Genomic DNA, 21,185 nt, shown 5'->3' on the forward strand with positions numbered 1-21,185 from the left:
TGTTTTTTTTTTTTTTTCCTTCCGCTGTTGCATGCTTGCGAAAATAAGGCAACGAAAGGAACGGAGGACAGGGTGAAATAAATTAATCGAAAAATGGTGAGCTACCTGGTCACTTAACATTTTTTACAACCTCTCCCGTGTGCAGGCCTTCCCCGAACAGGCGCAGTCGGGAAAAGAACCCAAAACGGGTTGGTAACACGTTCTCACAACATTACCGATTTGTGGCTTGGTCTTTTCTCCTTTATCCCTTCCTGGGTTACACACCCCAGTACACACACACGTACATAAATAAATATACGAACAGAAGGCGCCATTTTTCCTGCATACGATTTTGTAAGCCATTTCCCCCCAGAGCGCTTTGTTCCCTCACTTGGATGTGCGAATATTTGTCCCACCGTCTGGATGCGTATCCATGGGAACTCATACGTGTCTGTCTATATATGTACATATGTGTGTTTCCCCAAGCGTACTTGCTCATAACGCACATCTACCTTTTGTGCAACCAGCCGAATATTCAAAATCCGAGCCGTTTCGCTTAGCACAGCGATGAAGTAGCCGTGGTGTCTTTCCATTTTTAAATTTTTTCCTGCGAAGTGTTCATTTTTTAAGGCAAGTGAAAAGGTGTGTGTGAAAATGCGAAGCGCACGGTTGAGTAGGAGGCAGACATACCGCTGCAAGCCAAAACAGACGCAATCTAAGCGCTTAAGGGGTGATGCGGTTGTTTGATCTTTTGTTTTTTTTTTTTCATTTTTTCCATTTTTTCAATTTTTCCTACCAGAATTTGTGAAATTTTAATTCGTTTTGTGTGAGCCTGTTTGTCCCTAAATGGGGGTGTTTACGGAAGTGTTCACTTATATGTGCCCCCTTTTTTTTTTAACTCACCATATCCGTTGTTGGTATCCATCTTCCACGCTTCTTCAACCTTCTCGATGAGAACATACGGACAATTTTTTCTTTTTTTTTTTTTTCTTTATTTCCTGTATTTTCGAATGGGAGTGGGGCCAACTGACTCCTCACAAGATCGTCATCACATGTGTAACCATCTCGCTATTTCTTCATAATAGGAATATTGGGGAGGGACATTCCCCCTGTTCTTCCGTTTACCCCTTCTGACGTGTCTGTGCATGGTTACTTTCCGACGATATTTTGTGTGTATTCGCCGCTTCTGCCTTTTTTTTTGGAGGACCTCTTATTGATCCAGAGTTGGAAAGAATATATCCCGTGAGGCGTCCCAGTACAGCGTATCGAATCTGTAGATAACGCAATTGTTCGAGGTTACACGTTTTACGAGCTTCTATATATGTGCCTTCTATTTTTTTATAGAGAAAAGCACGTTGGACCCAATGAGTCACGAGTGGTCCGATGCCCTCCAATGGAGAGGCAACAAAAGCCTGGAAAGTGGAAGAGAAGAAGAAAAGAGAGAAAATTGCCATGAACTCATAAACGACAAAATCTTCGTATACAGATGTAACACATGCTTGCTGGTATTCACCTGTGTGCATTCGTTTTCAAATCATGTGTTGAGTGAGAACCACCAAATAAAACAACTGAACTCTCTGAAGAAGGGAAAATATTTTAACTGCCTGAGGTGTAAGTACGTCTGTCTGAGCATAGCCAAAATGATAAGTCATATCGAATTGTACAATCACGGTCACAACATTTTGAGGAAAATCAAAAGGAATATGATTTATAATGGAATTGCTTCCTGTTCATGTCCAGTCAAATGCTACACGTTTTACTCACAAAATAAGAATTGCCTGACTACTGGGGATCCCATTGTGGCCGAGTATGAAGGGGTGCCTAATTTGCAACCGATCGATGCAGGTGGCATGTGTCCATCGGATCAGAGTGATTCTCATTATGATGGAGATCTGGAGCTCTTGCCAAAGGAGGGGGGGATACCTCCTAAGGAGCGTAACTTACTTTTGATGGGTCATTCTAACGATTTGATCCCACTTTTTCCTTCTACCGATTTCTGGGGGAGGGGACGCCTAGGGGGGAACTCCCTCAGGAGGAAAACATTGGGCTTTATTCTCAGCACCACGGGTGGGGAAGCATCTAAAGAGACAGTTTGGGATGCATCTAAGGGGACAAATGGGGATGCATCTAAGGCGACAAATGGGGGTGCATTTAAGTCCCCCTCCAACGCAACAGCTGCGGCGCAGCGCTGTCGTGCAGACATGAAGATTGCCCCCATGCCCTGCAACCAAGTTGGCGAGCAAACGGAGCTGAGCCCAATCTGCACAGACATAAACAAAATAAATGACTTCAACGCAGTTCTGCTGAATTTAGAGAAGCAAGAGCAGGAAGAAAAGCAAAAAAAGCAAAAAAATCAGCGCGTGAGGAACGAAGGAACCAACTTCTTCACGGATGCAACCAGAAACTTACTCCTGCACATTTACGAAAATAATTACCACTTGAGCAGAATGAACGGAAAGGATTCTTTCCCACATGACGCTGATTATAAGGAGAAAAGATCTGATATTCTCGCCCCAACTGAAGGTCAGTTGTTTTCCTCCCCCTCTGGCTTAAATAAAGATAACACCTTTACTGAGAAGAATTATGATCCCTTCAGGAGCTACGGTTACAACCCCTTCGAACAAGGAGCTTTCAGCTTGTTCGGCAAGGAAGACAATGCCAGTGTAGGGACACGAGGAGAGGACGCCCGTTTTTTCACACATCAAGGGGGGCATCCCCAAAGTGGGGCTAACAATCCAGACAGGAAAGATGCAATCGGGATGAGTATCACTTCCAGCGATTTGCACGAAGCGGACCCCTCCAATGTCATCGATGGTCGAGACACGAGGAAAAACTCTACACAGAATAGGCCACCCCATTATGACCCCATTATTAAGGACCACCACAATTTGGATCAATTTCTCAGTTCAGAAGTGGCTAATAAAGTTCACCAAAATATGGAAGGCGAAATGGAAGAAATAAAGAATTCATTTCTGCGCTCCATCCAGAACAGCGAAAAAAAACTAGCTGCGTTGGATACACTGTATCTGTATGAGCAGTGGGAGGGAGCATCCCTTTTTTGCAGTAACCCCTCCACTGCGTATGGAAGCACCAAGGAGGCACAAACAAGTGTTAGTGACGAAATCGACACTCATCGGAATGGTACACCTAGAGGAATGCATTCTCTGGATGAACAACAAATGGGTGGCTTCCTCAACAGAGACAAGTTCTCCCCCTCAGACGAAGATTTAAAAAAATACTTTTGCAAAAATTTCCTACCGCATATATTTGATTATCAGCCGAGAAGCATGGTTCCTCCCGCAATGGGGGGGGTTCAAAGGCATGATTCGGGAGAGCCCTCCTATGGAAAAGTAGCCAAAGTGATGGGAGATGCACACATGGACGCGCGTCATGACATGCGGGTGGTGACGGCCAACAAGACGCATAATATGGCTGAGAGGAAGACACCAAATAGAGAAACCTTCACCGAAATGAAGTACCCTCCCAGGCAGGGAGCAACTGATGCAGCTCTGTATCTTACTCAAAGGATCCATGACAGTGGTTCTTTTCTGACCTCTAAATATTGGCAATCTGAGATGGATGAAATGGACAGGGGACCTTACAAGCACATCGATGGGAAGGATAACAGGGAGCTTTCCGGGGTGGAAGTCGAAGCAACCAACCAGCTGGATTACAGGAAGTACACGGTCGGGAGAGATCAACACAGTGGAGACCCACACGCTGCAAGTCTTTTTCCTCAAATAGATAGTGCATTAACATATATGAATAAAAAAAGAAATGATAATGTCACCGAGGAAAGAGCAAAAAAAGAAAGCGAACTGGATTTACTAACCTTTTATGGTTTTCAGGGAGGGGGAAGATCCCCTTATGTCCATAATGATGTCCAAAAGGAGGGAACCAGCACACACGTGCAAAATGGGCAAGATGACAGATTTTATCCCCAACTGAATAAGGCCTCGCACCATTTTAATCAACCATATGAAGATCTCATTCAATATGGTAAACGCTTCAGAGGGTGCGTAGCAGAAGAAGAAAATGGCGAAGGGGAGAAGCCCTTCAATACTCATGACGAGCCCATCAGTTTTACTGCCAATGCGGGGTTCCCACACAAGGGGGTGAGAAATCCAAACGCGCAAAGTGACGCAGCGCAGCAGGTAGCATTGACCGAGGGGATGAACCAGTGCAATGCCACTGCCAAGGAGTTTAGTGCCCCTTCTTCCAGTGTGACTAACTTCAATGCGAGACCTTTAAGCCGGCCAAGCAGAGACACCTCAGTGAGCAACCCAACTAACAATGCAGCTTCCCGCACGCAGGAGCAGATTCTCAATAACATTTTCGAAGATCCCTCCGATGATAAGAAGAGGTCCAGGACGTCCAAAGAGACTGCCGCTTTAAATCAGAAAAGACAATCCTTTATCGACGAAATTGGTGAAATTAAAAAATCGATCGAAAAGGAAAACAAAAATAATAGACAGCCCAATTTGACACACATGAGTCCTCCCTATTGACAGAGAATGGCACCTGCCATCCTTTTGCATGGCGAGAAGAGCAATTTTTCCAAAAGCGGGGTGCCAAAGAAGCACAGTTTTTACCTTCATAGTCGCAACAACGATGATAACGGTGCATACCCGGATTTCAAATCCATTCGGACGAATGACCCCCCGGGGGCGGGCGTCCATTCGGGGATCCCCGCTGAGAGGGACAACTTTGGGAGCGGCAACGTTTGGAGAGGCCAGGTTCAGAGAGGCCAGGTTCAGAGAGGCCACTTCCAGAACGGGTACTTTCAGAGCAGCCGCTTAGACAGCCGCTTGGAGAACCGCTTGAACAGCTTCTTGGACCGCTGCCAAGACCACTTCAGTCGCGCCCGACAGGAAAGGAAGAAATCCACGGATGGCGAACACGGCCAACCTTCTAGCTCGAACCTGCCGAAATGGCAGAGCAGAAGGTGACCAGTAAATGGTCCCCCCACCCTGTCACGTGTACCTGTCACGTCCACGTGGCATTTTATTATTTTGCTGGCAGCAATTTCTGACTTGTTCTTTCCGTTACGTCGACATGTTTTTTTTTCTTTTTCGTTTTCTTTTTTTTTTGCTCGCTTCCCCAGCATTCATAAAGAAAGCCCAAATTTACATACACGTATAACTTACGTAAAAAATGAGCCACCGATCAACACGCGATTCTTTTTTAAGTGACAATTAAATGTCTAAACAGTTGCACAAAAAAAAAAAAAAGAGGTGATCATATTGCAGCGATTTGTATGCTGAATTAGGTAAAAAAAAGTTGAAAAAAAATAAAATATCAATAAATGTAAGCAGCCAAATGGGTCTTTTTCACTTAAGCGAAAAATGGTCCACTGGAACGGGTAGAGGACAAGACGCACAGTTCGTGAGGAGCTTCTTGGCGCGACTCACAACATGCACATCGCTGCGCAACTAAAAGCAATTCGACGGAGCTACGAACCAAGGCGGTTCATGCTACACACTGCGAACACGTCAGAATTAAAAAAAAAATTGGGCCATCAAAAAAGGAGATGATAAAAATGAGAAAGGACATATCCAACCTGGCGGTGGTGGTGGAGGAAATTCCTCCCACAAGGGGCTGACAAAACACATGTGGGGTTTAATATTTTGAGTTAATTAAAAATGAAAAACGTGCAAGGAAGGCACACACACAAAAAAAAAGCAGTGAATACATGGATGGATGGATTAGCCGCCTGATCGATGAGCAACACGCCGCCTGTCAAGAGTGCCAAATCAGCGCACTGCTGGGTCGATTTCTGCCTGCTTTATCTGCTCCCTTATGTGGGTGCAAAGGATAGAAAGCTGAAGAAAGGGGGGGATGGGGTGACATAGAAAATGGGACGAGTGAAATCGAAATTGGAACGGCCTGGGAATGGATAGATCGAAAAGCAGAGCAGTACTCAACCGAGGAGGTATCGACCCTGGTTGAAGTCCTTCGCAGAGCCAAAGACGCCCGGTGTAGCAGAGTCCCATACCTCCTTCGTCTTCGAACTTTGGTACATGCGGTGCATCTCCGCAATGTTGTCCAGAAATTTTAGTATGGCTCTTTTGAACTCGTTCTTGTAGTAGACGCCCTCTGTGGAAGGGGAGGGGAGGCACCGTTTTGGCAAGCGGGAGCGCGATTGTTCAGATAGGAAGTGACACAATTGGATCACCGCTCATATAGGAAGCGACGCAATCGGATCACTACTGAGATAGGAAGTGGCGCAATTGGATGGCCGCTCAGCTAAGAGGCCTCGGGGTTTGTCCACCATGCCGATAAGCTTCCATTTGGAACGCTCAACACAGATGTACCTTTTTTCAGGACGAAGTGAATGAAGTTCAGGAGGCACTCGCAAAACTTAAAGTCATATGGGGGCGCGCAGAAGGCCAGCGTCTTGATGATGAACAGCCTGATGAGGGCCTTGTCCAGCAGGTGAACCTGACGAGGGGGGAAACAACGTACAGATGACGAAGACTCTAAAAATTGGTGCTCCGCTACGCTGCAAAACTGTTTCAGCACATGTAAACACAGCAGGACCAGTAGCATCCACTTATGCGCTCATACAAACTTATAAGCGCCAGCAGGCAGACGCTTACCATCGATTTGATGACGCCCACCACATAGCAAAACATATTTTCGAAGCGCAGGAAGTAGACGAAAAAGAGAACTAGGTTTTCCCGCAGCTCGACGAACTCCTCCAGGGATTCCTCCTTCTCAATTATATACGTGTACAGCTCCCTGGGGGGGGTGGAAATGGGAAAAATAGGGGGAAGACGGTACAAAGGGTTAACAGGCGGCAGAAAAGGGGCAGAAAGGCGACAGGAACGCGACAGGAATGCGGGAGAAAAGCACATCAAAACGATGCGAGTGGACATGCGCATGGGGGGTCCGCCAACGCAGCTGACACTTCCCGTCTGCCGCCTCCCCCAACCCTTGGCTTACTTCAAAAAGTGCAGCGCGAGGTGCCGCTTCTGCGGGTACTTGTCTACGATGTATTTCAGCAAAATGAACTTCGGGTATAGCAAATTAACGCGCGAATGATTGACATGCTCGTACACATTAATGTAGACATATCGATAAATGAGAGACGCTGCCAAGTTGCTATTCACTCGAGCGAGGAGAAGTTTGTCCTTAGTTGCGTCGGAGTAATTCCCATGAATGATTTGATATATCTGATATATTTCATTTTGGGTGTATTTCAAAAAAGTGTTGTACGTTAATCTAAATTTTTGAAATAGTCTGTAAAAATAATATTTTTTTTTTTTACTTGTTGGATTTATTTTCAATTTTTTTTTGCTCTTAACGTTTTTAAAAATGCTGCTTCTTATTTCATCGCACGACATCACTTCGGTTCTCAGTTCGAGCATATCATCTGCCGTGTTGCTGGCATTTGAGTTGTGCGTGTCGCGAGTTTGCGAAGGGAACGTTTCGCTTGCGGGATCCTCCTGCACTGGGTCAGCAGAAGATGCGGCATTTGCATCACCACCCTTTTGGACTGCCTCATTTGGGGGCGGTCTCTTCCGATGCTCCTCTGTTGGTTTCTCTACCGCCGCTGAGACAGTCACATTTTCCTGCTCAACCGGCGCTCCTTCCTTAGAAGCTTCAACAGGGCTGTCCACATCAGCGGGATTACAGTTCTCTTTCGTTACTTTGGAACATTGCTCCGTCTCAAAAGAGGATTGGTGTGTCTTCTCCGTCTCGAAAACGGACTGCCCCATCTGCCCCGTCTGCAAAACGAGTGGAGGCACTTCCCCTTTTTTGCGCTTCGCCAATTCGGCATTATCCACTTCTTGCCTCCTCTTCCACGCCTGCACTTCGCTGTCGCCCCCCGCGTAGCTCCTTCCCCTCTTTAGTATCGACTTTCTCCGTTCGGGTTCTTTCTTCACTTGGCAAAACTGCTGGTACGTCCTCTTGCCCGTGGGTTTCCCCGCTGCGCTGAGGCCTGGGGCGAGGTTTGGTTCCGATGGGGCGTTCGCCTCGAGTGCCCTGCGTCGGTCGTCACGCTGGTGGGGAAGGCGTGGAAGATGTGGAAGATGTGGAAGTTGCTGCTGTTTTTCCTGTTGTTCCTGTTTGCGCTGCTCGTGTGGCTGCCCCGCCTCCTCGTCGTCACTTTCCCCCGAGACGCCGTCCGACTCCCAAAGTGTATCGTCGTAAACGCTGAAGTACGCCGCGGAGTACTTCCTGGAGGAGCCCTCACCGCACCGCCTAAAGAACGAAGCGTAGTAGTGATTGTACACATATTCATACGGAGAGTAGGTAGTTAAAAAAATGAGGACCTTCCCATACAGTCTGTACATGTTGTTAGAAAAAAGCTCATTGTTGGAGACGTATATATTTATTGCATTGTTGAGGAAGACAATGTCTCTCATATGGATAAGAGGTATTTTCTCCGCATAGATATTGATCCGTAGAAACTCTTTGTTGTAATTAAAATCTTCGTTTCCATACTGAGACGCTGGTGGAAGGAGAAACTCGCTAGCTGTGCTTTTTGTCTTTCCTGTCTTCATCTCTACTTGGTTGTTTTCTGAGTTCACATTTGATACAAAATCTTCCGATTTGATGGAGCTATAAATTTCGTTGCTCAAATTTTTGCTGCTTCGATTGGACACATCCGTTTTGTTGTCATTCATTTCGGTAATTTCACCTTCGTCTCCGTCCATTCTTTCCTTCCCTCCAATGTTGAGGCTGCTTCCAAACAGGCTATTTTGATTTTCTCCAATGGGGTCTGCTCCCCTCAGAGCAGGAAGGCTATCTTCACTTGGGTTATCAACTTCCTCCCCTTTTGAAAAAAGGGACTCTTCTTTCTCGGATGGACTACCTGGAAGAGAAGACCTCACAGAGAAGGCATCATCTGCTTTTGTAGTGGGTACATCCCCACGCCTGCACACCTCCTCCAGGTTGCTCCTGTTGATGTTTGAGAAGTTCGAATTAAAATCTGCATCTTCTACTCGGTGGTGGAAGTGGAAAGATTGGTCTTCCCCATCCGCAGAGGAAATAAGTTGTCTCTTCAGATTGGTGTTCCCTTCATTTAGATTATCCCTCTCACGAGTTGCTTCTCCCCGGAGGCGGTTCCTCCCCCGATAAGAGGCAAACAAGTAAGTCGAATCGAACAGAAGCAATTTATTTCCATTGAAGATTTTCAAAACGTTCACTATCGCATCATACAGACTGACAATATCCGAGTGGTTTATCTCCATGCACCCCTTATTCCTAGCCATGTATATATTTCGAAAGGTGCTATAAAGAGTGCTATAGCTGTTTAAATTATTAATTCGGAAGGTTAAAAAAGTGATGCTGACTTCATTCTCTACTACCTTTGCGAAGTAATTGTTGCATATCTTGTGCAGATTGATGTCCTTATACAAAATGTAGAGAGACAAAAACTGAGATAGTCTCCTCATGCTACTATCGTTGTTGTTCCTATACATATACTCAAGGATCATCTGAGCATAGATATAAGAGTTTTCACTCACACATATATTTTTGCATATTCTGAACACAGCTTCTTCCTCTTCTGGTTCTTCCAAAAGGAGGAATTTTTGTATTTCTTCACTTACTCGAAGTGTGAAGACATTGAAGTTACTCGTGTAGGTGGCTATGTTGCTACTCTCCTCATCGTCGAAGTAGTATTTGTTCACATAATCTTCATACAGACAGGAGAGGAAGGGGTCTAGGTATCGGTCCTCATACAGCTTTAGTATCTCCTTCACTACATACTTGCTGCTCAGTATCTTCCAGTAGAAAGGGGGGGGCTTCCATGCGTACATGTCTCTGTACTCGTCCATAAACTTTAGCAGCTTGCTCGTTTCGTATTTGGTTGAGAGGAAGTCACACAGCGCTTTGTACAGGTGCCGCAGGGGGCTCTCCTCTCGGGGGGCCCCTCTTCGTTGTGAGGGCCTCTGCTGACACCGCTGCTGACGTCGTTCTAAGCGTCTCTGTAGGCGTCTTTCTAGGCGGCGCTTCTGGCGCTTCTCTTCACACCTTCTTCCCCGCTTGGCTGCACGTCCTTTGTCCCCCTCACTAGGGTCACACATTTGCTCACAATGAACAGGATGATCCTTCCCGGGGGAGATTTGCACCTGCTCGTGGAAGGGGCCATGCCGCTCTGTATGACTCGGCACCTCCTGCTTTCCTTCTACCCCTTCCTGCCCGTCCACCCCTCTCACACCATAACATTTGCGCCTCCGCTTTAAGTGAGCATTTCGCTTCGTTGGGGGAGACACCCCACTGCTCATTCTGACGCGCTTCTCCCTATCGAGGTGTTTCTCCCTCTTGGGATGCTTCTCACCCTCTTCTGCACAGACTCCGCTCGGGTGTTCCTCATCGGTGTATATCCACCGATAAGCATTATCAACAGGGTCGAGTACTATAACATCTTCCCCTTGGGCGTTTTCCCCATTTCCGCCATTTGACGAAAGGAAGAAATTGTTATAATAGCAAAAGAGGTAATTAATATATTTATTTTTCGCTTCTAACTTGTGAATGGCTTTTTTTCCTCCTCCATTTGGTTGTCCCCCCCGAGAAGTATGTAACTGGTGTGTCTTCTTCACTTGCGTAATTTTCTTCACCAACTTATACACTTTTTTTCTTGCGTTTATTTCCTTCTTTTCTTCCTCTTTTGCTTCCTCGCCTGCAGCCTCCATTGCTGGCTCCTTGGCTGCCTCCTTTTCTTCCTCTTTTTTACTTCTCCCCTGCTTGTTCATAAGATAGTCCAGGTCATTTAAGTATTCGGTTAGGGTTAGGCACAGCCAGGGGTAGCCAACGTAGTCCTCTATCAGTTTGTTAAGCAGCAGCCTGTTTATGTTTTTTACTATTATGAAATCCTCATCTTCAAATTCGTAGTTCATCGTCGTTTCACTTTTGCCGTGGGGGGCATTCCTCCAGGGGGTCACTCTCGCCGGCGCCGCGGCAGATGCGGCTGTTGCGTCTGTTGCGGCTTCTACTGCTGATATACCTTGTGCCGCCTGTCCTACTTGCGCCCTTTGGCTGCCTTTCGCCTTACCCGCCCTTTCGGCATTTTCGTAACTTTTGACAAACTCGAAGTTGTCATTCTTGACGCAGAAGAAGAGGTAGGAGCAGACCCTTTTTAGAATGGCAAATATGTCGTCGTCCAGAATTGCGTCCGTCTGTTTTAGGAAGTCGATTCCTTCTAGGAGTGTCAGGGGGTAAGGGTAGCAGTGGTGGATAGCGGTGAGGGTAAGGAACAAGTGAATGCCAAAGAGGCTACAAAATGGGGGAGGAGGATGCGCAGCGCGGATTACACTCCACATGCACTCAAGCACACCCTGGGCATGGTTCACAAAAGCGCGGACTGCGGAAGGCACGCTTCGCCGGCACATCGCTTAAAAGGACCGCCTCTCCACCCCTGCTATGACGAAGGTGTCAGACAGATCGCCAAGTGGTTACCTTTAAACTGCTCGAAGGAGCAGTTGCTTAGTCCTATGCAACTTTTCTTCTTCCTCTTCATTGTAACATCTTTTTGGTAGATAGCAGACGTTTTGGGGTGCAACTTGGGAGTGCACCCAAGTGAATGCTCAGTGTCCTCGGCGTTGTGCATCCACCTATGTTACAACAGTCCAAACAAGTTGTCTTTTCATCCCTAAGTAATAACAAAACGGTGAAATTGTATTCTTTCCCTACGCATGTACGTGCTGATGGTCAGGCTAATCCAAAGGGTTGCGGAGAAATCAGGTTGGTACCTTCATACATATGTGTGCGTACGCATGGGGATAGGCCATCACTGGACGTTTAAAAAGGAACACACTCCACGAACGAATGGCTACCAACGTGGCACACCTTTTTGCGAGAAATTAATTTGGCCGAAACTACGCTATGCATGCATTGGGATGACAATATACAAACACAGGGGGGATGGAGGGGGTATATCAAAATGGTGAGTAAATGTGTAGGGTTACAAACGAAAGGAGTTAATCACTTCTCTAGGATAATGGCGTCCGGCTGCTCCCCAAGTAGATCGTTTCACCACCTATCAGGTGACGCACGACCTACGGTGCTACAAAAACAGGGCAGAGAGGCACCCGGGTGGGGGAAACATCCAACCCGTTTTAATTCAGCAAACAAAACGAAACAAACTTGGAAAAAGAAGAAAATAGAAAATACAAAATAGAAGAAAAAAAAACGCGACAAAGGCCACTTGCCAAAATTGTTCAAGTGTAAAATTCACACCAAAAGGGGGCACAAAATATGAGAGAGCATTTTTAATTTTTCCCCTCCCCAGGAGCACCGCTCCCCGTATGCGCACAGATAGCACCCCTGCGCGGTTAGAACGTTTTCGCAGTTTGGCACTTCCCCAATGTCCGCGTGTGGCATACTCCGCCAATTGGCATATTCTCCAGGTGCACATTTAAAAAAAAAAAAAGGACGCCAAAATGTCCCCCAGGAAATACACCCCCAAAGCGGGAGGCAATTTTCCTTTTATCCAATTTGCAAATAAAATGGGAAATGGAAAATGTTACCAAAAAAATGCTAAAGGAAAAAAAAAAAAAAAGAGAAAGAAAGAAACAAAAAACGCCCGCTAATTTACCCCAATTGGGAGAAAACATTATTTGGCATTTTTTCCCACTCTGCACATCCATTCAGCATTTTTTTTTTTTTTTACAAAATTGGATGTGTACGCAGAGGGAAAACTGTTGAACGCAAAATCGCGAACGGGAAAATTATCACCCCTCCGTTTGGTTACCTTTTTTTTTTTTGCCTTTCTTCCACTTGGCAGCTGAGCCGCTTCGTCACATTGTCACTACGTCCTTGTGTTGTTTCGCAGCTTGGCTGCTTTGCCACTTTGCCGCTTTCCCGCTCTGCCATCTGTTTCTCCGCCTGTCCACTTCGACCGCAGAGAAATACCGCGGGCATGGTCCCATTTTGACCGATTGGTAACCTTCTGAATTTGTTGTGGCCACTCGAAATACTGTCACCACCTAAATTTCCTGTCGCGAAAAAGAGGAGGAAGGTGCATTTTCTCTGAGGGACGCAATCGGGCGAACATTTTTCCCCTCCGATTTTGTCCCTCTTCCTTTATTTTCAAGTGACGCATACCTGTGGCCAAACGGGCAGTTGTGCCCCCTCTCATAAAACTGTTTCACTTTAGATTAAAACGCGCATGTGCGCACACTTTTCTATGGATGCATTATGTTCATATCCCTTTTTGTATGCGGCCATATGTACACACCTTTTTAAAGCGTAATGGCAATGATGTTTTGTTTCCCCTTTTAATCTGTCAATTTTTTTTTTCTTCTTTTTTGCGTATGGAAGAAGGAGCACGTTTTTTTTTCGATTGTTTGTTCCAATTTTGCAAACCGTGAAAAGGCTTCACCCTATCTGCAGAGTGAATCACCCAGGTGTAAGCAACCCACCATAGGCACTTCCCAGCCTTGCGTTGTTCACTTGTGCCATCAGGTAGTTCGTTTTGCATCCACGAGGAGGATTCTTTCCACCCTGCCTGTGCCTACCTTTTGAAGGGGAAACTGCACGAAGGGTTGGAGAAAAATTGGCATGGGTCGAAGACTACATCGAAGACCGCTTTGCTAACCGTTTTTCTAACCGCATTGCTGACCACACTGTTGACCCCTTTTCTGACCACCTCAGCTACACCCTGCTGGGCGTCTCACTTTACGAAGCAGCACCCCACTGAGCACAAAACAAATGGGCACCACAAAGAATTTGAAGGAGGTGCACAGTGCAAGCGGAGTAGGCTACATAAATAAGTACGATGTGGACAAGTATGACAGTGTTCCCAATCTGGAAAGAAGCAAAAGGGAGTACCTCCCAAGTAGCAACCCAAACATGGAGGTTTTCCATTCGCTGAACTTTCAAAATGATATTTACATGGATCCAGGGGAGGGGGACGTGGTCGGTGGACTACACATGATGAAGGGGAGAATGGGTCTGTATTCCGGCGCGGGGTTGGACATTCCTATCGGCGAACCACTCGTCATGAATAACCGCATTGGTAGTGGCATTGATAGCCGCATCGATAGCCGCACTGATAGCGGCAACGTGGACCCGCCGCACACGGTAGACGCCCTCTTCAGTGCCAACAAATATAAAGTTAAAAAAATCCAAGAGGCGCACAGCATCAGCGCGGACTATAAGCAGAAGAAAAACCTAACCAGCATCCTTCCCTTTGAGAAAATTATGGAAGAATACGAAATTCGGAGTTTATATTCCCAAAGCAAAGTGCAAGAATTGTATAACCATCAGAATGTGTATGAGGAGAAGGGCAGATACAATTTGATGCCTCTAAAGGGGCATGTTACTAACGGAACAATGAGAAAGGACCTCAGCGTGGACTCATCAGATGGGTCTTCTCCGTATCTGTCGAAAGGTAGCACTCTAATGTATGGTGGACAGTACACGTATGGGACGAGTGTCGACTCGAGTAGCTTTAGTGGCGCGAACAGGGCCGAGGAGAGGCACCTCTCGGCGGTCAACTGCGAGCAGGCCGGTCAAATGGGCCACGCAGCAAGCGGTATCGATCCCATCCCCAACAGGGTGAACGAGGGCTCACCCCTCCAAATGCAGCCCAGCGAGCAGGTCCAAATAAACGCAGGAGGGACGGGCCACCCAGGAGAGGAGACCATTCCAACGGAAGTTCAAAATATCAAAGCAAAGAGAAAAGAAACGGAAAATCAGACGGAAAAGCAGACGGAAAAGCAGACGGAAAAGGAAAAAGCGGGGGTACCCCCTGACAACGACGGGGAACAGAACGAAGAGTGCACTCAAAACAATCTACTCGAAATGTACGACCCTAAACAAAATAAAAAAGTTATCTACTATGCAGTGAAGAACCATTACGACCCCACCAAGGAAATGCACAAAAAGGAAAGGGAAAAGGGGAAGGGCAACTACCCACCCGATCGAAACGAAGTGTACCAAAATGACATATACGACTATTTGTTGCATCACTACGAAAAAAATTACAAACACATTTTTGACAGCAGATATATGGACCAGTCAGTTTTTAAGGGAGAGCCGAAAGGGTTATTAGCTAGCCAGGCAAATCCACATAGGAGCTCAGCTGATGGCAACAAAGGTAGAGACACCAATGGGACATACATCGCAGGAGGGATACTCAACACAAACAATTATGATAACGATGGTGATGTGGATAATTCGAAAAGGAAAAATGGAAATGCCATTCCTCGTGGCAATGAAGGGGGAAATCAAAGCAACCTCGCAGAGGTGGTAATATCGGATAAAGTTAAGGGAACGCATTTGTGTCGTAAGAACAGCAACAGTGTCGATGTGAACATCGCCAACAACGCGAACGGCGTGAACAACGTGGAGGAGGTGACTCCTCTAAATGGAAGAGAAGACAACACATATCAGACCAACGTCGAGATTTCCAACCTATGTGATGAGGACGCAATGGATTTATATAAAAATATCGGAGAGGTGTACACTCCGAGGCCCAACTTGTTTGTGTATGCTATGAAGGATGGCGCGGAGGGGGAAAGGCGGCCCATGGAGGGAAGTCCCATCGATGAGGTTCTACCTAGACTGAACAGCCCTCTCGGCGATCTACCCCTCCAAATAAATAAAGAAATGAAGAAAATTTTCAAACAAATGAAGCATAAAAACACAGTCGTGATAAGCAACGTTGGCGTGAAGACAGGATCATCCACTTTCTCCAATCACATCCTAAACAGCGTCCAGGAGCGAGGCTTCTTCGGAGGAGGAACGCCCGACCAGAGGAACTGCGTCTACGCCCACATGATGGCTAGCCCGAACAAAATCAACTACGTTTATTTGGACTACGATAAGTTGGTACTCCGGGGGGGAAGAAGCAAAGGCGGCGATCGAGACAAACGGGACGGTAGACATAAAAGCAGCGATAGACATAAAAGCAGCGATAGACATAAAAGCGGCGATAGACATAAAAGCGGCGATAGACATAAAAGCCGTGATAGACATAAAAGCCGTGATAGGCACACACGCGATGGTAGAATCAAACGGAATGATAAACTGAAGCGGGATGATCGAATCAAACGCGTCGGGCGAAGCAGCTGTTGGGACGGGGACCCCCTCAGCGAAGTAAACACACTCGTCGCACTTTCCTTTTATCTTTCAAACATCGTCATCTTTCACATCAACAGCGGGAGCAGCGAGAGCTGTTCGAAGGCGTTCGGCCTGTTGGCACACTACTACGACGTGGTGCGACAGATTCGAGAGCACGTGAAGCGGAGAAGGGAGAAGTGCGCGAAGCGGGAGAGGGGAAAGGACGTGGGGAGGGAGAGCAAAGGTGAAAGCAATGGTGATAGAAGAAATGGAAGCAATGGTTATAGCAGCGGAAATACTGAGGACCGAAATAGTCTGGGCCAAAGCGGCGGTCACCCTCGGGAGAACACCCCTCAGTCGGACAGCGAAGAGCAGTCCGAGGAAGACTCCAGTGGGGGCAACTTCGAGGGAGACAACTTCACCGTCCCACATTTCGTGTTCGTGCTGCGGGATACCACTCTGGGGAGGGAATGCCCGGCGGACATGCGCGAAGAAGAGGGGCCTAGCAAATTGATCCAAAGGAACTCCGTCACCAGACAAGCGGAGTCGAAGAAGGTGACCCCTAAGATAGCACGAAGTACCCCCCTTAAGCTTCCCCATACGAACGAGGACCAAAGCGGGCGCGCACAGCAGCTTCTGGAGGAGTTAATCGAAGGAGTACAAAATGCAGTGGTTCAGAAAAAGGTAAAGTATCTGTTAAAGTTCCTGCCGAAGAAAAGTCTGTTCCATTTGCCTCCCCCGAAAGAAAAAAACAAAGAAGACTACGCAACACAACTGAGGAAAATCAAAAAGGAGATCTTCATCAATGGAAAAAATGTCGAAAATATGTATGCCAATAATGGAATATATGTCTATAAGTATCTAAACATGGTAACCTACACAATCAACAGGGGAATGTTTTACCCTCCTAATTATTTGAAAAAAAAAATGGAAAATTATGAATGCAAAACATTGCATAAAGTCTTAACGGATAACTTCCTCTTCCATGTTAGAAGAAAAATAGAAAATAAACTTCCCATGAAACCTAACCTATTCTTAACCCTAATAAATGATATCAAGATTGAATTTCTCCTTAGCTTTGAGACACTATGTATTGGAAATTCCAACTTAAAGAGGAAGTACAAAAACCAGCTCTGCCACAACATCGATGTGATTTTATTGAAAGCTTATAAAGAAAATATCGCCTTCAGCTGCTTCACTTTCTTCAATATCATCGAGAAAAAAATTAGCAAACTACAGATCTATAGTAAAATAAGTAGACGGCAGTATGAACATTTTGATCAGCTCAGAAATGACATTGAGAGTATAAACGATGGATCGATTGATAATCTCATATACAATGAGATTCTTGGCATAAAGAAGGAGGAGATTTTTACCTACTTCATTAAGACTTATTATAGCGGATTCGGTTCAAGGAGGAGCTCCTCTTCTATTCCGATCAAGAAGCAAACCGAAGTGGAAAAGCAGCATCAGTATCATGCTCATACTGGAGCACACACTAAAGCGACGAAAAAGAACAGCTACAATTCCGATTCGACCGTCGACCCAGGCCAGTTTGCAGACCCATTTAGCCAACAAAGAAGTCGACGAAGCATCAGCGGGGTGCGTATCTCAAGGCTGCATACCAGTGCATCCTCCATATTGCTGCGCCGAGGAAGCCGCCACCACAGTGAGAAGGAACCCTCCAGGGGAGGCAGCGACTCCTCCAGTGGTGATAACTCCCCCAATTACGGCGTAGCAAAGGAGTTAAAGGGGAATAAATACAAATCGGCTGAACACTCTCTTAGGGGAAAGGATTCCTCGCACGAAAGCTCGGACGGGAGTCACCACCAGAAAGGAGGTTCGAAGGACGCCACCGATGGTACACGGAGGAAGCACTACACGGATGAAGAAGACAAGGGGAAAACCCCCTCCAGGAAGCCTCTCCACAAATTCAAGTCCGACGTAGGATTGCAAAACGAGCGAAAGGTAAAAATCATCCAAGAGATGCAACGACAAGACGGTAACATCTCAAAGAAGTATCACAGTGTTGATTATATGAATGAACCTCCGGGGCGCTTTCACCAAAATGAGAGCAGCGAATCCAATTCGGATGAGCCATCCTACCACGGAGGGGTAACTCTTCAGCCAGAGTTGTCACCCCAACAGGAGGCGGCTCCCAAACATCCCGAACACGCCGGGGTGCAGACCTGGCCAACCCTAACCGACCGAGTTAATAAGCAGGAAAAGAAACGCGAAAAAAACATAAGCTTCATTGAGGAGAAAGTGCTCGGCCCGAGTAGAAAAGAGCCACAGTCCGAAATGAACAAATGCGACAACGAAAAGGACTACTCACACGACAGCGAGAGTAACATCCCCTTCGTTAGGAAAAAAACCTCCACCGCATTTCTGCACGGCCAGGAGAAAATACATTTCATCGAGGGGGCGCCACTCGATCGCCTCTGAGGGAAAAAAGAAGAGCTCCTGTTTGCCTTTTTTTTTCAAGCTTCCGCTTTGCACTCACCCCGGTGCGGAGCGCCATAACTCACGTGGACAATTTTCGACACGCATGAGTAATCCTCTTTTTTTTTGCCCTCCGCGGTTTGTCCTGCGCGCCCGAACCAAGGTAGCACGAATCGGACGCATCACAATACAAACGGCTTTTATTTTTTTTTTTTGTCTACTTTAAAATATTTAATGGTTCGGATCATCGTGGGGTTGAAGCAGTGCACCGAAATTGGCCCCGTACGGGTTATGTGAACGGAGTTGAAAAAGGACCCTTCGCTGGAAGGAAAATTCCTCATGCGGATGGGCAGCCATGGAGGAGGCAAGCAAACATCAGAGCGAGCCGTGCTTCCGACTCCACTCGTCGTAGTCGAAGACGCACTTGTAGGACGTGTTCACCTGGGACATAGCCTTGATAAAGTCGTCGTATCGGATGGCCCTGAAGATGGACGTGTTTGGAATATTCTCAATTCCGTTGTACTGTTCCACAGCATCATCATAAACATATTCGTAACACTTGGTACAGAGGTGGTAGATGTCGCTTCCATTCCAGTTATGCAACTTATGCGAAATGGAGTCCAGCTCATTTTCACTCATTTGGAAGCCAGAGTGGGTGTGCTTCGTGATGATGTAACGTATTTGCTCTTTCCTTGCATCTAAATCTGGCAGGGGGATATAGACTCTCTTATTGAATCTCCTCAGCGCAGCATCATCGATCATGTCAGGTCGATTGGTCGCGCCGATAATCACAATGACAACATCCTTCTTAGTGTTAATCCCATCAATCATTTGTAGCAGTTGATTTTTAATCCGTATAGTAGTATCGTCTTCGTCATTTTTACGCATACCTAGGATGGAGTCTATTTCGTCGAAAAAGAGGATAGAGGGATTGTCCTCCTCTGCACATTTGAACAGACAAGTTACGATCTTTTCCGTCTCTCCAATGTATTTGCTAAACAGGGATGACGTGCTTACATTGTAGAAAGAGCATTTACAATGAGAGGCCACCCACTTGGCAATCATCGTTTTGCCTGTGCCTGGGGGGCCAAAAAGTAGTATCCCTTTTGCAGCTCTATTCAGCCCTGTAAATAAATCTGGTCTCAAAATGACATTCACAATTTTGTCTTTTATAATCTTCTTAATGTCATAGAGCCCGATGATGTCCGATTCTTTTACGTGTTCGTTGGAACTCATTTTCATACTTAGGGCGTAGCGTAAAATGTTGACTTCTAATCCTTGGTCAATCAAGTGTTGATATTTGTCTGGAATGTCTTCACATCCTTCTTTCGAATCATCCATATTTTTTTTATGACTCCTCCTTCTTTCATCCCTTCTATCATTTGTCCGGTCTACTCGACTTCCTACTCGGTAATCGTTTGTCGACGACTCTTCATTACTATGGCTTTCTGCACTCTTCGTGATGTTTCTATTTCGTCTTTTTCTTAAATTGATATCGTTGAATGCTTTAATGGCTTCTTCATTCTTTTCGTTTTTTCGTTTTATCAGTATGTCGAATGCGTTGGAGAAGGCCTCCTTCTGTTTTGTTTTTATGGAGGAATAGGACTCCTCTGTTTTCTTCTCCCTGTTGGTGGTAGCCATGCCGCTTTTCTTCCCCTTTCGCGTGGTTCTCCTCACCGATGAGGCGGAGCTGTCGCCACTGTTGCCATCAGAGCTGTCAGACACGTGGGTTCTCCTCTTATGCTTAATTTTCCTCACCGAACGGGTGGAGCTTTCCTGGCTGGTATCCCCTGTGGAGTCGTTTCGTAAACGGCTTTGGTTGCCGCTTCGGTTTTGATGACCACTTTGGCTACCTCCCTGGTTTTTAATTTTCCGTTTCTCTTTCTCCCCCTCTTCCCTTTTCCTCTTCAGCGCCTTGGGGGTGTAAATATCGTCGTCGCTGAAGTCGTCGCTCGCCCGGGCGTCCTTCTCCTTCGAGAGCTTCCTCTGTTCTGCTCCCTCCACAGGGCAGGTCTCTCTGTCGGGTTTTTCTTCTTCTTTTTCTTCTTCCTTTTTCTTCTCCTCTACCGTGGCTTCCCCTGTAGTGTATCCCCCATGCGTTGCGCCCCTCTCGTGGTACACCTTAACAAACACTGGGTCGAAGTTCATGAAGTCCTTTATGTCCACCGCCTCCACTCCGCTAACGAAGTTGGGATTCCCCTCAAGTTTACTCCCCACATTGTCCACTACATCTGTCTTCCTGAGCAACTCTATGACCTCGTTATACGTCTCATGGTCTGAATAACTCTCAAAAATGTTACTGTGTGTATTTGTAAAGATGAAGTCATTTGGGTTGACTTCTCCTCTGTTGCGTGCATCATCTTGACTTGATTCTGCATCCCCACATATATCGTTTAACATCATATGCTGCAGGCACTTCCTCTCCTCCTCGCGCATTTCATTGTAGAGGATTTCTTCCCAGATGGCTCCTCTTAAATTTTTCATGGTGCCTCAGCGGGATGCTCTACCAGGTGTATGGATATATTTGGGGTTTTGTGTGCGACGCTATGGGGAGACTCCAAATCGGTAGGCATAAAAGCAAGAGTGTCCCCCCCCAAAGTGATCCTCTCCCCAGAGTGCCTCCTTAGCGTGACTCCTCCCGACGTCGCTTCTTCTGTTGGGAGTTACTCTGCAGGAGTTATCCTCGTCTACTTCGCTGCCTCGGCAGGCGCATATTTTATTGACTCCCCACCCGAGACTTCAGCGCA

General features: G+C 46.5%; 5 protein-coding genes across 5 annotated transcripts; 3 read left to right on the forward strand and 2 right to left on the reverse strand.

Annotated features, from left to right (window-relative positions):
- Positions 1 to 1,343: 1,343 nt before the first annotated feature.
- Positions 1,344 to 4,487, forward strand: C922_04540 (hypothetical protein; the record flags this gene model as incomplete). The annotated part of the gene is made up of 1 exon (XM_008820123.1): positions 1,344 to 4,487. The coding sequence occupies one exon, from the start codon at positions 1,344 to 1,346 to the stop codon at positions 4,485 to 4,487; it is 3,144 nt and encodes a 1,047-aa protein (XP_008818345.1).
- A 6-nt stretch (positions 4,488 to 4,493) lies between these two features.
- On the forward strand, positions 4,494 to 4,928 carry C922_04541 (hypothetical protein; the record flags this gene model as incomplete). The annotated part of the gene is made up of 1 exon (XM_008820124.1): positions 4,494 to 4,928. One exon carries the CDS (start codon positions 4,494 to 4,496, stop codon positions 4,926 to 4,928), a length of 435 nt encoding a protein of 144 aa, XP_008818346.1.
- Positions 4,929 to 5,899: 971 nt separating this feature from the next.
- C922_04542 (hypothetical protein) lies at positions 5,900 to 11,449 on the reverse strand (the record flags this gene model as incomplete). The annotated part of the gene is made up of 5 exons (XM_008820125.1): positions 5,900 to 6,075; positions 6,294 to 6,420; positions 6,579 to 6,720; positions 6,925 to 11,205; positions 11,358 to 11,449. 5 exons carry the CDS (start codon positions 11,447 to 11,449, stop codon positions 5,900 to 5,902), a joined length of 4,818 nt encoding a protein of 1,605 aa, XP_008818347.1.
- A 2,192-nt stretch (positions 11,450 to 13,641) lies between these two features.
- Positions 13,642 to 18,441, forward strand: C922_04543 (hypothetical protein; the record flags this gene model as incomplete). Its single annotated transcript, XM_008820126.1, has 1 exon — positions 13,642 to 18,441. One exon carries the CDS (start codon positions 13,642 to 13,644, stop codon positions 18,439 to 18,441), a length of 4,800 nt encoding a protein of 1,599 aa, XP_008818348.1.
- A 372-nt stretch (positions 18,442 to 18,813) lies between these two features.
- On the reverse strand, positions 18,814 to 20,922 carry C922_04544 (hypothetical protein; the record flags this gene model as incomplete). The annotated part of the gene is made up of 1 exon (XM_008820127.1): positions 18,814 to 20,922. One exon carries the CDS (start codon positions 20,920 to 20,922, stop codon positions 18,814 to 18,816), a length of 2,109 nt encoding a protein of 702 aa, XP_008818349.1.
- Positions 20,923 to 21,185: the final 263 nt, after the last annotated feature.

Source organism: Plasmodium inui (assembly GCF_000524495.1).
Source record: "Plasmodium inui San Antonio 1 unplaced genomic scaffold supercont1.25, whole genome shotgun sequence".
NCBI classification, from domain to species: domain Eukaryota; phylum Apicomplexa; class Aconoidasida; order Haemosporida; family Plasmodiidae; genus Plasmodium; species Plasmodium inui.